This window comes from Lactuca sativa, chromosome 5 (genome assembly GCF_002870075.4).
Source record: "Lactuca sativa cultivar Salinas chromosome 5, Lsat_Salinas_v11, whole genome shotgun sequence".
Taxonomy (NCBI): Eukaryota; Viridiplantae; Streptophyta; class Magnoliopsida; order Asterales; family Asteraceae; genus Lactuca; species Lactuca sativa.
This window is the reverse complement of record NC_056627.2, coordinates 255035501-255051041: the sequence shown is the minus strand read 5'-3', so window position 1 is coordinate 255051041 and position 15541 is coordinate 255035501. Positions and strand designations below refer to the sequence as shown.

Sequence of the window (15541 nt, the reverse complement as noted above, 5' to 3'; positions counted from 1 at the left end):
GCAAACCCTAAATTTTAGGGTTTGGACCCTATTTAAAAACATTAACGGCCACATGCACCTTCTTATCTTCAACCTCCTTCCTCATTTCAAAACCCTAAAGAGTGTTTGTGCATTGTGAAGCTTGGTGAGCCATTTTTGGTGCCATTTGGAGCTTTTGTAGTAGGAGGAAGAGCATTGAGGTGGTGGTATTTCACTCAAGACTTTGGATCCAACATCTTGTCCTCCTTGTACACCTTGTGGAGGTAAAAAGCTTCAACCTTGGTGTAGAAATCTTATGGATCTATTTTTAGCTCAAAGTTGTACCCTTCTTGGTCCCAAACTTGGTCTTTGTGAGTAAAAGGTACTCCAAGGAATTTAAGCTGTCCTTTCAGAGGTTTTGAGGGGTGTTAAGTCATAAAGTTGGGTTTTTGGTCGGTAGTTTCTCTCCATGCAAGTGCTAGATGGTCTTAATGGGTTAAAAGACTAGGGTTTATGGATTTAAGGTCTTAATATCCATGCTAAATGATAAAGTTGGAAATTTTATGGTTACGAACATCTTTTGTTGCTTAGAACTGAAGTTTGGACGTAAGTGCTTAATGGATTAAGCACTTAATAAGAGGGGTGGCGAGCAGCCACGTACGTTGGTCGTATCGAAGGGTATGCTGCATGTACGAGGTCAGCTTTGCGATCCTCAATCAATTAGGAAGTATGCCCCACATACTGACTGATTCAACCTAGTTGACTCAGTTGACTTTGACCTGGATTTTGACTAGGGTTTGATCTAGGGGTATTTTAGCTATTTGAATGATAGTTTGAGTTTTGGTTACTGTTATTCGTAAAGGTGACCAGTAGCAAGGGTTTCAGAGTAGCGTGTCATTTCAACTTTTCGTTTGTCTGTGAGGTGAGTCTTGCTTACCACCTTAAGTGGGCTGAAGGCACCAAGGTCGGCCCACTTTATGGTATGAGTATAAACCATATGATTTTGCATGATGTGATTGTATGGTCTATGTATTGAGCTAGTTTGGGCTCAGAGTCATTACTGACACAGAGTTGATACAGACCCAGGGGTTGATTCGGACCCGACATAGCTACTTGTTGTTATTTGGGTTGATACGGACCTAATACAGCCACGTGCTATTATATTATATGTATGATGTATGTGGTAATTTTAGGAAGCTCACTAACCTTTATTCTTATAGTTATGTTTATGGTTTCAAGTACTTCCAGTTCAAAAGGGAAGGGTCCGACGTGATGGAATAACATCCTCCCCATATGATTTCCGCATTTGATGTATTTGTACTCTGATGTTTTGGATTACTATAATGAATGATGGATTTTGGTACAATCAATAAATGAAAATTAATGGTTTTTAAATGAAAAAATTTAGTATTGTTGTTGGGTCGTTACACATACAAATATGATGAATGAATCTAATGAACAAATTTGATAGAACACATCTGATGAATCAACAATTTCTGGAACGAATCTAGTTCACACACATTTGAAATCGTTGGAAAATTCATATTAGTCACCGAGAAAAATTCGTATATTGACCGGAAAATTCATATATTGGCCGAAAAATTCAACTTGATCGGCTAAACCTATAATAGTTGGTCATAATGGTATATGTGAACGCAAACAACAAGTTCAATGATATATTGGGTACAAAAAAAGGAAAATGACCAAATCTGAACAAACTCAACAATTGATTACCCTGCCGAGTCATTTTCCCTAATAACTTGCTACTTGATTGTCATGAAAAAGAATCATGGTCTACATGAGGACATAATAACCTGCTATATGTTTCCTGTTGGTTTTAATTAAGTTGGACATAAATTTCAGCGAAATATAAGTACAATGTTATTTAGAGTAAAAATATAAGTGTTAGTACGATGCTATTTTATTTATGTGTTGTGCGATTTATAAAAAAAATCCTATGATAATGAATAGTCAAAGTTAAATTATCAATTTAATTACCATAATTTGAAGAAACAAATTATACGGATTGTCAAATTGTGAATTTTGGTTGTATGTATTCCTACATAGGATCACATCTATAATCCTTTTGTGATTGAACAAGATTCAGAAGCTAAGGATCTTTCCCTTTGCAATGTAGGTTTTGATTTTTGAAGTTATTTATGGTCGAATTAAAATTGTAATGTATTTTTAACAAAAAAATATTATTTAAACTTCCACTATAACGTGTGAGCTTGAATCCCTTGTTATAAGACAAAATATCAAACTCCACTATTGTTGCTTACAAAGCATCATTAGCAAGCCACATTTTCACCATGTTGAAACATTCTTTAGGTTTGTACTCTGGAGCTGTGTGACCTCCTCCCTTTAACATTACAAAATAGTCAACCATTAAAATCATAACAAAAAATGTTTCTTTTTCCTCATGAAAACTACAAAATTTATTTTTTTCAATAGGTTCAACAAATAATCCTTCTAATTATAGAGTCAAGGAATAGAAATTTTCACCTTCAAAGTAGCAAATGTCAAGTTGTATTCATGGTGTGAATATTTCATGGTGTATCTGCAAAAAAAAAAAAAGATAAAAGCATAGTGTCGATATATTGTCATTTCCAATTTTTATTCTGACGATAACAATGAAAACACAACTAACCCCGCTACTTGTTTGTCGACAAACCAAGGTCTCCAATCATTTACAACTAAGAAATTTAGAGATTCAATCCATTTCATTGTTCCCAAATATGGATGCACCATATCATGATCTCCACTGCTCAAACAAAAGACATAAACATGCAAGAATGCAATGGATATTTGTTTGTTTTCAAGTTCTTAGAGGTAGTGTTTGGTACGAATGGAACTAATGGAAGAATAGAATGGTTCATTACATTGGAATAAAAAATTGTTTTATTGTCCAATGGAATGTAATAAACCATTCTTGAAGAAATGCTCCACTCCATTCCTATGTGGCAAACATGTATCATTTTATTCCTCTTTGGATTATTGATATATTGCATACCAAACACTGCCTATGATAATACCACATGCATATATGGATAAGATCGACTGAAAGTGGACTCTAGGAGAAAGTGAAATTAAAAATTAAGAAGAATAGCTATGGGTATATATAATACCTGTATACAAGAGCTCGACAATTTTTATTAGCAAGGTATCTATGATAGGCAACAGTATTTAGGACATTGTGTGTGTAAGAAATGGGTTCCTTATCTATATAAAAAAATAGGGTTTCATTGCACCGTACCCACTCGATTTTATCAAATTCCTGTGGTCATAAGATTATTAATTATCCCATCACATTGTATTAATTTAAGAGACATGAATATAACTCGCTATGAACTTCAAACCTCGTCAATATGAAGAGCCTCTCGCACGTCTCTACGGTTAGCCCATACATAACTGAATAAATAATGGTCATCCTATATACATAAAAGACAAAATTAAAAAAATCAAAAAGTTTCATATATTTCCCTCGTTTCTAAACAAAAACCATAGGGAAGCATATAGTTTAGAGAGAGTAATACGCGACACCCTTGTATCTGAACTTGAGTTAACGACCACATATCCATAGAGGCCTTGTCAAGAGATCTTAACTTCCTCCCGAAGAGATCATATTTTAAGGTATTTGAAGTGTCACAAGCAGGTTCTAGAATCTGGGGCTTGTTAATTCTTCCAATACACTGACATCAAAATAGAAAGACATGCATTGAAATGAATACATACTCTCATGATGTCATTACTAGCTAATAATCCAAGTTAAACTGTAGCTCATGTACCTTATCAACGACTTGAAGATCATTTATGCAACGACTGTTGTCAAGATCTACAATATTAAAGTACTCTCCGTGGCAATTTTTTTTAGTCGACTGCAAAAATTGATATGCAACTTAATTCCTAGTCGTATTACAGAAAATGATATACAGGGACTTAATGTATTAGTGGACAACTCAATTGTGGTTTTTACTTTGTAGATTTCATCTGATAAGAGTCCGACACGATGAACAAATGGGATTCTTGAATTATAGTCGCTATTTGTGTCTGTTAGAGGATTACCAAGCATGTACCCCTAATTTGAAAAAAGATATATCAAATTCAATGATCGATGAAAATATTATTTAAATATTGTTCAAGCATTGCGGATGATCAAATTCACTACAATCAAGAGTATGCAGACAATTGTTTATTTAGGATATTGATCAATTAGTTTGTACCTTGATGTTTATCTTTGGCCCTTCTCCAACTTCATTACCTACAAAAGTGGGAAACAAAGCAAGCTCTATAGCACACAATTCAAGTATTTATGAATCCAACTAATGTTTTTCAAACCCTACTTTATAACAAGAACATCAACTATTTTAGATACCTTTGTATATTTCCTGAATAATCATTGGCCCCACTATGCCCATGTAGGACTCACCACCAAGATAAAATGGATTGTTGAGAAATTTAGGATGATCCACAAGCCACTGGTGGCATAAGACATAGCAAGAAAAAATTCATGATCTCTGCTAATTTTACATCTAAAACAGACAGATTACAATATGCTCCTGATGCTTGGATTACATTAAATGTATCATTTGTTTCATATATTGAAATAGTCAGTTATAGAATTAGTAAACAATCCGTTTACAAGAAAAGAACTAGAGCATATATTAACGATTTTAATTTCTACATGGCTATATTTATTGGTGAGATAGGTTAACTGAAAAAATTGACAAAATGAAACTTGTTAGCACGAAGTTACTATACCTTCCTCAAAAAATCGTATCCATGCATTGATGATAACGTATCATTTGTTATGTAAGCATCACGACTTTTTGCATAAGAGAATCCGGTCCCAGCAGGTTGATCGAGGAATATTATGTTGGCCACCTAAAATGCAACTAAGATTTCATTATATCAACAAACTTGTACTCGTTGGGTTGTGAACATCAAACATGCCGAAGAATTTCAAATGAAAAAACCCAACCTTGGAGCATCGCTAACAAGAGTATTTTATAATTAATTACTATTTTGATGTTTTCTTAATTGACCGTTTAGTTCCATTGTAGTACATAACTTTTTTTTGTTATTTTTATTTGACCAATCTATCTATCTATCTATCGATCTATCCATCTATATCTATATATATATATATATATATATATATATATATATATATATATATATATATATATATATATATATATATATATATATATATATATATATATATATATATATATATATATCTTATAAAGCTAACATTTTTCCTTGAACCTCATGCATTTGAAACTTCCATGTATTTTGTCTTTTACCACATTCATTTGAAACTCCCATGACTTTTAAATTTCTTTCTAATAATAATTATAAGTTGGTTCATAAAGTTAAATAAATATCAAACCTAAAGTGTAATCATATTTAAACTAAATTTCAATATTAAAATAATATATTTACTTCTACTTACAAAGTTATGTTTTTAACTTTTAACATATTATACTTAATTTATTAGTTTTAATATATAGTTGGATGTAAACGATTATTATTTTAAAGATACAATTTTGGAACAATTTGTATAAAATAATTAAATTATTAATTTAAATATAATATTATAAGGTCAACTTAAATATAAATTTTAGTTTACCTTAAACAACCCAAAAAATATTTTTTAAATAGCTAAAAGTGATAAAATGTAGTGTCTTTGTAATAATGATTATAAGTTGGTTAATAAGGTTAAATAAATATCAAACCTAAATTGTAATCATAAATAAACTAAATTTCAATTTTAAAATAATATATTTACTTCTCCTTATAAATTTATGTCTTTAACTTTTAACATATTATACTTAATTTATTAGATTTAAAATGTTGTTGTATGTAAATCATTATCAGTTTAAAGGTATAACTTTTGGACAGTTTAGACAAAATACTTAAATTGTTACTTTAAATATAACATTACAGTGTGAAGTTAAATATAAACTTTAGTTCCACTTAAAAACCAAAGAATCTTTTGTAAATAGTTAAAAGTGATAAATTGTAGTGATAAATGCAAAAACTAAATTATAATCTCAATTTAACTAAAATATTTCCTAAAGATATTTTTATAATCATTAAATGTTTTCAAATAAGTAGCGTAAAATAACTTACTATAAAAATAGTTAAAAATAACTCTATATAAATGATTATATTGTTACCGTTAAAATAAAGAAACAATGTTTGGTGTTTTAAATAATTATAATGACAAAAATTAAAACATTAAGCAAATAAATTTTAAAAAATTAATTAACAATAACAATAACTATAAATAACATTAAACCGTATATTATATTTAATTTTATTAATGTGTAACTCGTGGATAGAAGTCATTCAAACGATTAAGATAATGCTGTTATCATAGATGTATATATATATTAACATATAATTCAAAATAATCAATATATTATATCAATTTAGTATACAAATTATTATATGATAGTTAACAACAACGTTATTGTTATATTTTTTTAATAAAAAACATATATTTGTAAAGACTTCAACTATATAGGTGTTTCTGCGCAACGCGCGGACATTCACCTAGTTACAATATATATATATATATATATATATATATATATATATATATATATATATATATATATATATATATATATATATATATATATATTGGTCAATACACTTTTATATTTTGTATATCTAACTCATCATCCTTTAAATCATATTTAATTTTACTTCTTTAATAAATATTTTATTTTTAATAGTTGTTATTTTTGTTAATTAATTATTTTTTTAATATATAATGACACTTCATATTTGAAATATAAATTTATATTATATATAATTCCAATATATATATATATATATATATATATATATATATATATATATATATATATATATATATATATATATATATATATATATAACAAAGACTAGACATAGTTGTATTTACATTTTCATTTGTTTGCAACATTTTAAATGTTATATGTTATAAAAAAAAAGACTAATAAAATGAGTAAGTTTGATAAAATATTTCTATATAGATAGGTAAATTAGTTAAATTAATAAAATAAAGTATTTAAAGAGGTTAAACGTTGAAGATATCATTTAATTTAAAATTAATGAATGGATGGGATGACAATAATTTTGAATCATAGCATAGGTTAGGTAGACCATTAAAGATTATGTATTTATAAAAAAAACACTATGACAACTCAAAAATAATGCAAAGGTTAGATAGACCATTAAACAAGCCACTTATATTTCACACCTTTTTTACTATTACATATCAACTCAATTTCATTAATATTCAAGACAATCTAGATTAAGGTTTGTGTAAAATACATGTTAACAAATGTGCACCTTTGTCCAACTATGAGGTTTTATCTCGAACACTGGTTTCTTCAAAGTGGAATTTGCATAGTTGAAAGTGAAGGGTCCTGTATATATAACCACCAACACATTTAATATATATACATACTAAGGTTATCAAATATATACTATAGAAAATCAACCAATATGTTATCAACCCAAGTAAAAAGGTTGGTGGTAAATATGTTTGTTTGGTAGTACCAATTCAATTGAGTAATCTAGGTACGGTACCGATACCAAAATTCTCATATCATGGTATTACCGTACCAAGCAATTCATTTCTCATATATATATATATATATATATATATATATATATATATATATATATATATATATATATATATATATATATATATATATATATATATATATATATATATATATATATATATATATATGTGTGTGTGTGTGTGTGTGTGTGTGTGTGTGTGTGTGAAATCTTATCTTTCAATTGTCAAGTGAGTTTAACCGTAGTCAATAGTTATCATCATATTAATTAAAATAATTAAAAAAAAAATTAAGAAGTCACTTCAATAAAACTCTTAATTAAACTAAAAGAATTACTTCACTGCTTTTTTTTACCAAATGAAAAAATTGGCCCATGCCTATGCCTTTGTTGGTATTTAATTATTACAATTGTCAATTAGAAATAAATTGATATATATATCATTATAAATTTGTACCAAACAAACGTGTTAGCAGCCAAACAAGTTGGTTCTAAGTATACTTAATATGATATTGGTAGCAAAATTTGTATGGTACACGGTTTAAGAAAAATAAATCAGTACCGTACCATATTCACCTCTAATACATGCATTATGATATGTAAAATACATATTCTTAATATGATATTGGTAGCAAAATTTGTACGGTACACATTTTGAAAAAAATAAATCGGTACCGTATCATATTCACCCTTAATACATGTCTTATGATGTGTAAAATACATATTCTTGATGCAAGATAGCAAAAATAATGTCATGGATCCTATTAAATTTGAATATTCGGTACAACGGATGTGTTCGGGAATCTACCAATACAAACCAAAATGTTTGCCAACATATAATTTTTTTTGCAAAAAATTTATCGTTCTTAAAAAGAGCATATCAATGATACATCTCATTTAGAGGTCAAACACATATAGATGTAAAAAAACACTACAATTTGCATCATACTAAATCACCAACAAATAAAACACACTCTGTGTTTTGATAAACCTATCTCAATTATTCATAACATTTTAAATGTTTCTAAATGGGACCTAAGATAGGACCTACCATTTTATTTATTAGTCTAATTATGTATATAAATCATATATTCCTCTCTAATAAATGAAAGTTTTTTTTGTCACTTGTCACACTCTTATTCAATTTATCAAATGTCATTTTATGGTTATTTTGAATTAATTTATTTTTCAAATGTTATTTTATGCGTTTTCTATTTTATTAAATTCCATATAATATTTTAATGTAATAATTGTAATAAACTTAGTAATAAATGGATATTAATTTCCTAATAAACTTACCTTTTAATTTCAAAATTTCCAAAATTAAAGTTTATTTTCTTTATTTAAATTATTTATTTAAATTTAAAAAATAAAAAACACTTTCATTATAATAAATCATTATTTTTCTTATTTTCTTATAAATTCAAAGTTTTTAAATATTTAGACCTTTATATTTAACTTTTTTTAAATTAATTCATGTAATATATGAGTCTCACAACTAGTTAAATCATAAAATATAAACAATATATTTTTATAAAAGTAAAAATATATGTGATAATATTAGTCTCATTTCTGTAAAACTAAAAATAAAGTTAATGATACAAAAATGTTTGACAAAAATACTAATCTCGTTTCAAACTTATCTATTAACTCCTCTTAATGATGTAATATTTGCTGATTAATATTTAGATGTTATTTTGTATTTATAATACATTAAAAAAGAAATACACAAAGCGGGAAGATTACCTTTTTAAAGGAGAGTGAAATGAAAATTTATATCAAATGGTGGGCCCAACTGAGAGGTCAATTCATTTACGAGTAGGTTAGTAGTTTCTGTTTAAAAAAATAAAAAAAATAAAAAAAAAAAAAAAAAAAAAAGAAATTCTATGCATGAAATGATGAAATGCTCACACATTCCACGCCACAATGCATGGACCCAACGTTTCGATATTTTACCCTTAACATATTTTTGGGTCGTCACTGCTTAGATGATGTACCAATAGCCTCTTAACTTTTAAAAATCTTGATACACTATTTTATTTTATGAATTGAAGTAGAGTGGTTATAATATTTATAATTTATGTCTCAACTCTAAAGTCAGTTCTCTTTTCTCTCTTTATCTCCCTTTACTCACATGAAATATGACCAAATGCCATTTTGATCTCCATCCCTTTCAATCCATATGAAAAACTGTTATATTTAATGTTTTCGTAATAAGAACACATGCCATTTTGATCTCCATCACTAGCTACATCGTTTGCATTTTAGTGTTTTGTGAGCAGTAATTTGAGCAAGATAACCATGGTCTTTTTGCTGCAAAAGCCAAGTAGCTAAATGCCAGAAAAACAAAACAGAACAATCACGTTACAGATAGTATTTATTGTTTTGGGTTTTTATGTGCTAGCTAGCTACTTGGTGGTGTTTTAACATAACTAGCTTTGTGAATTTTTTACACTTTGAAGTTGAAATGGGAAGTGAGGTACCATTTTGATTTTGTCAACCCACTCGAAAAAATAAACTAAAAGCTAAAAGTCTTGATCAGAAATACCTATTTCATAAAGAATGGAAGAAAGAGCAGAACAACCGGGCCCTCCGGTAAGCCAAAGTATAAGAGGGTCATTTTCCGGGTTTCCTTCAGACTCAATGAAGTAGTAAAATAATTGAACGTCATTGGATTCTCCTACACCAACATAACTTACAACACATTCATTTCGTGATAAGTTAGTATATAAAGTATATTGAACAAATTAAAGATATCATAATAATCATAAACAGTCGACATAATTCTGGAACAAAGAACGCGACATTACCCGGTTTCGAGTGTGAAAGGAAGATCACCAAGCCAACCTGGCAGTTTCTTAACCACGAACCCTGATTTAATGACCTCCAATGAAACTAATAGAATAAAAACATAAAACAACAAGAAGCGAATGTTGAAGCCGTTAAAGAGGCTCAAAGGTTGAAGGTGAGACTGTGACCGTGGTTTCATGTTTGCTTTTAAGAAAAAATATTTTAAACAATTAAGATTGGAACTTAAAGATTTCCATCTCTTTATGTAATGGTAAAATCCACATCGCCTATTATTATAGATTTCTATCATTTTAGCTTTTCATACCGAAGTTAACATGTTGTAAACAAGAAAAACGTTATTTGTTACCAAGAAAAATGTTTATGTTTTCTTGTTAGACATTTAATCAACCAAAATCAATTAAAAAATAAAAAACAAAAGACATGTTTATATTGTTGTTTGTTAACTAAAATTAATATATAAGTATTTTCAGTGGCGAGTCTAGAATCGAAATATAGCGGTGCACTAACTATGATTGGTTTAAGAGATAGCTAGGGTCAACCATAAAAATAACCAATTCAATATGTATAAAAACTAATGGTGAGAAGATCTGGTCCAAATCAAACATTCCTTATTTTATTTTATCTTTTTGACTAAAATCAACTTAAATTTAAAACAAAACCAATATGTTAAATTAGTCATATGTGTAGATAATTACCTACGTATATTTAAAAAAAAAGTAAACATGTACAAATAACTTGTTATGTTTTAAAAATACATAATACTTTTTTATAAATGTGTAATATATATATATATATATATATATATATATATATATATATATATATATATATATATATATATATATATATATATATATATATATATATATATATAAAACTTATTTTAATCAAAAAGTGATATTGTAAACTATCATACATTTTTTTAGAAACCATAAGCCTAGCAAGTAACTAGGCAAGGACAAAATAGAAACAAAAATATAAACAAAGAAAATAAACTACCTACCTGCTGCATTTGTAAAACACATGTGTAGCTAATTATTATCACGTAGTCCTTAATCAAATGTTTGAGAAGAAAATAATGTGGAAATCTAATTAAAAAAAATTAACAAAATGGATACAGAATCACGATCTGAAAATTGGGCATCCGTCAATTCTTCCCAAAGCCAATATATATTTGTTAGGCGTGTTAAACCCAACAAATAAGGGGTACTAATGACTTCTTAAAAACTACTACTTTGTACTAGAAATGTAATACAAGGTAAGTAGGGTCGATCCACAGAGACACGGAACAAATGTTTATACCTTTTTGCGGAAGGTACAATAATGGTCACATAAATGAGGGGTTGGTATGCAATGATTTAAACAAAAGAATAAAGCAATAAATAAATGATCAATTAAATGAAACAAATTCAGGATTTGTGAGAACTCCAACTCTATGCAAGACAAATTAGCAATGTGATTCCATGGATGACAAGATATTTGTTTAATTCTATCTAAGTTGGTACTTGAAAGTGTTAACAAGCTCTAACACTTCCCATTCACCACATTGATTAACCAAAACAAGCTCTTTGATTAATCCTAACCTTACTAACCTAATCTAAACAAACTCTTAGAATTGGATTGAAAGGTTGCTTTAAGCTTTATGTGAATGTTCCCAACAACACTCAATACTCCTCACAAGCTCGGGAGCGTAAGAATGTGTGAAAAGATTTACACTAATTTCATTCAATAGAAATCAAATTAGTGCTTGTTACCTAGTCTAATTTACAAAACAATTACGGATTTTGCAATTAGATAACTTGAATGATCTAACCTTAATTCAAATGGCCAATAAGAATCACAATTAGAATCAAACATTCGATTGAGACAAAATCAAATTCACTAGATAGAAAATTGAAAGCAAACATCAAGTCATATGATTGAAATCACATCCAAATGTCAAGACATAAAGTTGGAGAATTTAGGGTTCTAGCCACTCATGGCTAGAACAAGATCACAAATCTAGAAAATGAAATTAAAGTTCTTACAAAATGAAATCAAATGTTCCCAAGTGTTAATCAACTTCAAAATCCTCAAGAAATTCGCCTTCTCTGCTCCAAAAGTCGACCCCCTAAGTAAAAAGTCGGTTCCCCCCTTTAAGAATGGTGAAAAACTGCTTTAAAACCCGCATTTACGTTTACACGGCCCGTGTAAATTAACACTGTCATTTACACGGCCCGCGTAAACGCAAAAATATACTGCGCATAAATCTACGTTTACACGGCCCGCGTAAACGCAAGGCTTCCATTTACACGGCCATGTAAACGTCTGTAAAGCCAAAATCTTCGTTTCTTTGATATATTGCTCCTCGGTGCTCCGCAAGTCCCGAAATTTTGTCCGTAACTCTTATTTACCTCCTCCAACAATATCCTACCTCCAAAATTCCCTGAAATATCACAAAAGTATTTGCATGAAGTTGCTTCATGAAAAATCCCGAAAAACATGCAAAATGCATGAGTTTAAGCCTAAATGCAATGTACTTTTATGAAATAAAGCTACAAAATGGGTACATGAAATGCACCTAACAATATTCATTTTTTATTATAACAGAAATAACAAAATAGATATAAAACTAAAATAACTAATAAAAGACATGTTATCTTTTGGGCTCATTCTCTTAAATTCTCCTAAAAAGATTCACGAACTAAAGTCCAAGAGCCTATTTTTGAATCTAACCTAACTGTATTCCTTTCTTTTCGTACTCGCCGTTCCAAAGCTTCAAGATCTGCATTTTCACCGATTCACTTCTTTCTTGTTGTTTCACCACCCAAATTTCTCCATCTCGTTTTTTTCTTTTTCTCTAAGGTAGGTCATTCCAAAATTTTAAGGTAGTTCCTAAATGTTTTTGTATATAATTTCTGGTATTATTTATAAAATTAGGTGGTTCATGTGACCCACACCTTGGGTATACATAAACTCGCCCCTGAGTATTTTGTAAGCAAGATCGAGCTATCAAAATTTGTAATTTGCTTTCTTTCAACTAGGAGTTGGCCAGGAGATTATAGGTGATGTATTTCGGTGTCAAAATATATCGTCCACAGGGCAAACCCTCTCCCCTATCCTCACAAAAGTGAGGAGCCGTAGTGGGCGGCCAAAACCCATACAGATTCATTCACATATTGTTGGGGACGGACAGTGGTCCGAGGGTCCCGTGCAATTACTCAGTTTTTTCGTATTAGTGTAATTTTTTATTATTATTTTTGTGCACCTGTAAAATTATATATATATATATATATATATATATATATATATATATATATATATATATATATATATATATATATATACATATATATAGGAATGAGTTCTATGGAAAACAAATAACTAGGGCAACATCTACCGGAACCAATAATCAAATGACACGTGTCCATTTCTTTCTTCACAAGTAATGTATTGTGGAAGTTATTATGGAAGTGATGTGTTGTCATGTTTTTATTGGTTCAAATATGTGTTTCCCTAATCATTCATTTTCCATATAACTCTTCCCTATATATATATATATATATATATATATATATATATATATATATATATATATATATATATGTGTGTGTGTGTGTGTGTGTGTGTGTGTGTGTTTGTTCCGTGGATTATAGACAAAACTAGAGTTGTGCCTAAGGATTAAGGTGCATGGGTAAGATTCATAAAAATCTAATTCCAAATGGAAGAGTTATGAATTTAATAAAAAGTAGAAAATCAACCGTGTAATAACGTCGAAATGGTATTAAGAGATCGGTTGAGTTTTGACTAAAGGTACAAAAAGAAGAGTTGAAGTACTCCTTGAGATATAAACTTTAGAGCAAATAATTCGGAAACGGGATCCGTATGAGAGAGATATGATTTTTGTAAAATCATTTATTTTTACTCCCGTTAGGCACAAAAATAAAAGTCAAAACTAGCTAATGCAACCTAAAGGAAAGTTTTAGTACTATTTTAGGTCATCACAAAGATATAAAGAGGGTTTAGATCGGATTTAGCACGAAAGAGTTATGATTTTTACAAACAAAAAAAATCATTTTGTGCACATGAGGTGCGTGCCTATGCTCGTCGCGCCCCTGACACGGGGTTTGAGTAGATTGCGAGTGACGTGGCCAAGTGGGAAGGTGACACGTGGAAACTTTTGGTAGGAGCCACAATGATCATGCGCGATGTACAAGGACCTTTGCATCGCGCACACCACAAATATATGCCTATAAATATAAGGCAGAGCACACCCTTACTACACATCTTTCTCTAAGTCACTCTCTCTTAACTCTCGACAAGGTTGCTACCCTAGGTGATCCTTGGAGTCTCGAGCCCGATTCAAACCTACATCAGCAGTTAGACACATCAAGGGTGAGTTCACGACCTCGTTTTACTATTTTAAAGGTTTTAAGGGAGGAATACATGTGTATCAAAATGCTTTATCGAAAATATATTTTACATATATATTAGCAGTTTATACAAAAGCATGAAACTTAGAATAATATACCCATAAATACTCTGTAAACTATGATATTAAGCCTAAAAGTTATGATACCCGTCATACTAGGAAAATAATTTACCTAGATGTTATGTTGGTCAAATTCCTAGGATAACATAGTGCCTAGAAGTAACGATGACCAAATATATAAGTATGCACTATACTTAGTCGTTACTCTGCGCAAATATCATGTCTTTATAACAATCATAATTAGGGCATATACACGTAGTAAAATTATATATATATATATATATATATATATATATATATATATATATATATATATATAAGGATAATTATGAAAAATACGATTACTTATGATCATATATATAGTAAGAGGTATATGGTGATAATTATGGAAAAGAATTTTATATAAAGATTAAAAGAAAGATTAAAACACTTGATGTTAATGTGTTAGCGAATTTTATTATTCATCCAACCTGGATTGAATTTGGCTACCACGAATTTATAATCATTAATTTTGCAAGAGCCAGGAAGATATGTATAGATCTATACGGGGATTGACACCCCCACATACGACGGCTAGCTACAATCCTGAAAGGATAACTTTCTTTATATAAAGGTTTTATTATTCGATGTCCAATGAAGAGTCGTGTTGGGGAAATTATAGTCCACAATGTCAATTATAAGGGCTCATGGTAATGCAACCCAAAAAACTTAAGT

At 29.3% G+C, this 15541-nt stretch overlaps 1 protein-coding gene across 2 annotated transcripts; it reads right to left on the bottom strand.

Annotated features, from left to right (window-relative positions):
- Window positions 1-2159: 2159 nt before the first annotated feature.
- LOC111913264 (serine carboxypeptidase-like 17) lies at window positions 2160-10608 on the bottom strand. Of its 2 annotated transcripts, XM_023908982.3 has the most exons (14): window positions 10356-10607; window positions 10094-10239; window positions 7309-7385; window positions 4720-4842; window positions 4334-4436; window positions 4182-4219; window positions 3935-4036; window positions 3747-3836; window positions 3495-3650; window positions 3318-3389; window positions 3087-3235; window positions 2609-2722; window positions 2464-2518; window positions 2160-2320 (listed from the first exon to the last, which is right to left on the bottom strand). In XM_023908982.3, the coding sequence occupies exons 1-14, from the start codon at window positions 10532-10534 to the stop codon at window positions 2237-2239; spliced, it is 1488 nt and encodes a 495-aa protein (XP_023764750.1). In that variant the 5' UTR covers window positions 10535-10607; the 3' UTR covers window positions 2160-2236. The 2 variants fall into 2 exon arrangements, with proteins under 2 accessions (XP_023764750.1, XP_023764751.1); XM_023908983.2 differs by lacking the exon at window positions 3935-4036 and having other exon boundaries at window positions 10356-10608.
- Window positions 10609-15541: the final 4933 nt, after the last annotated feature.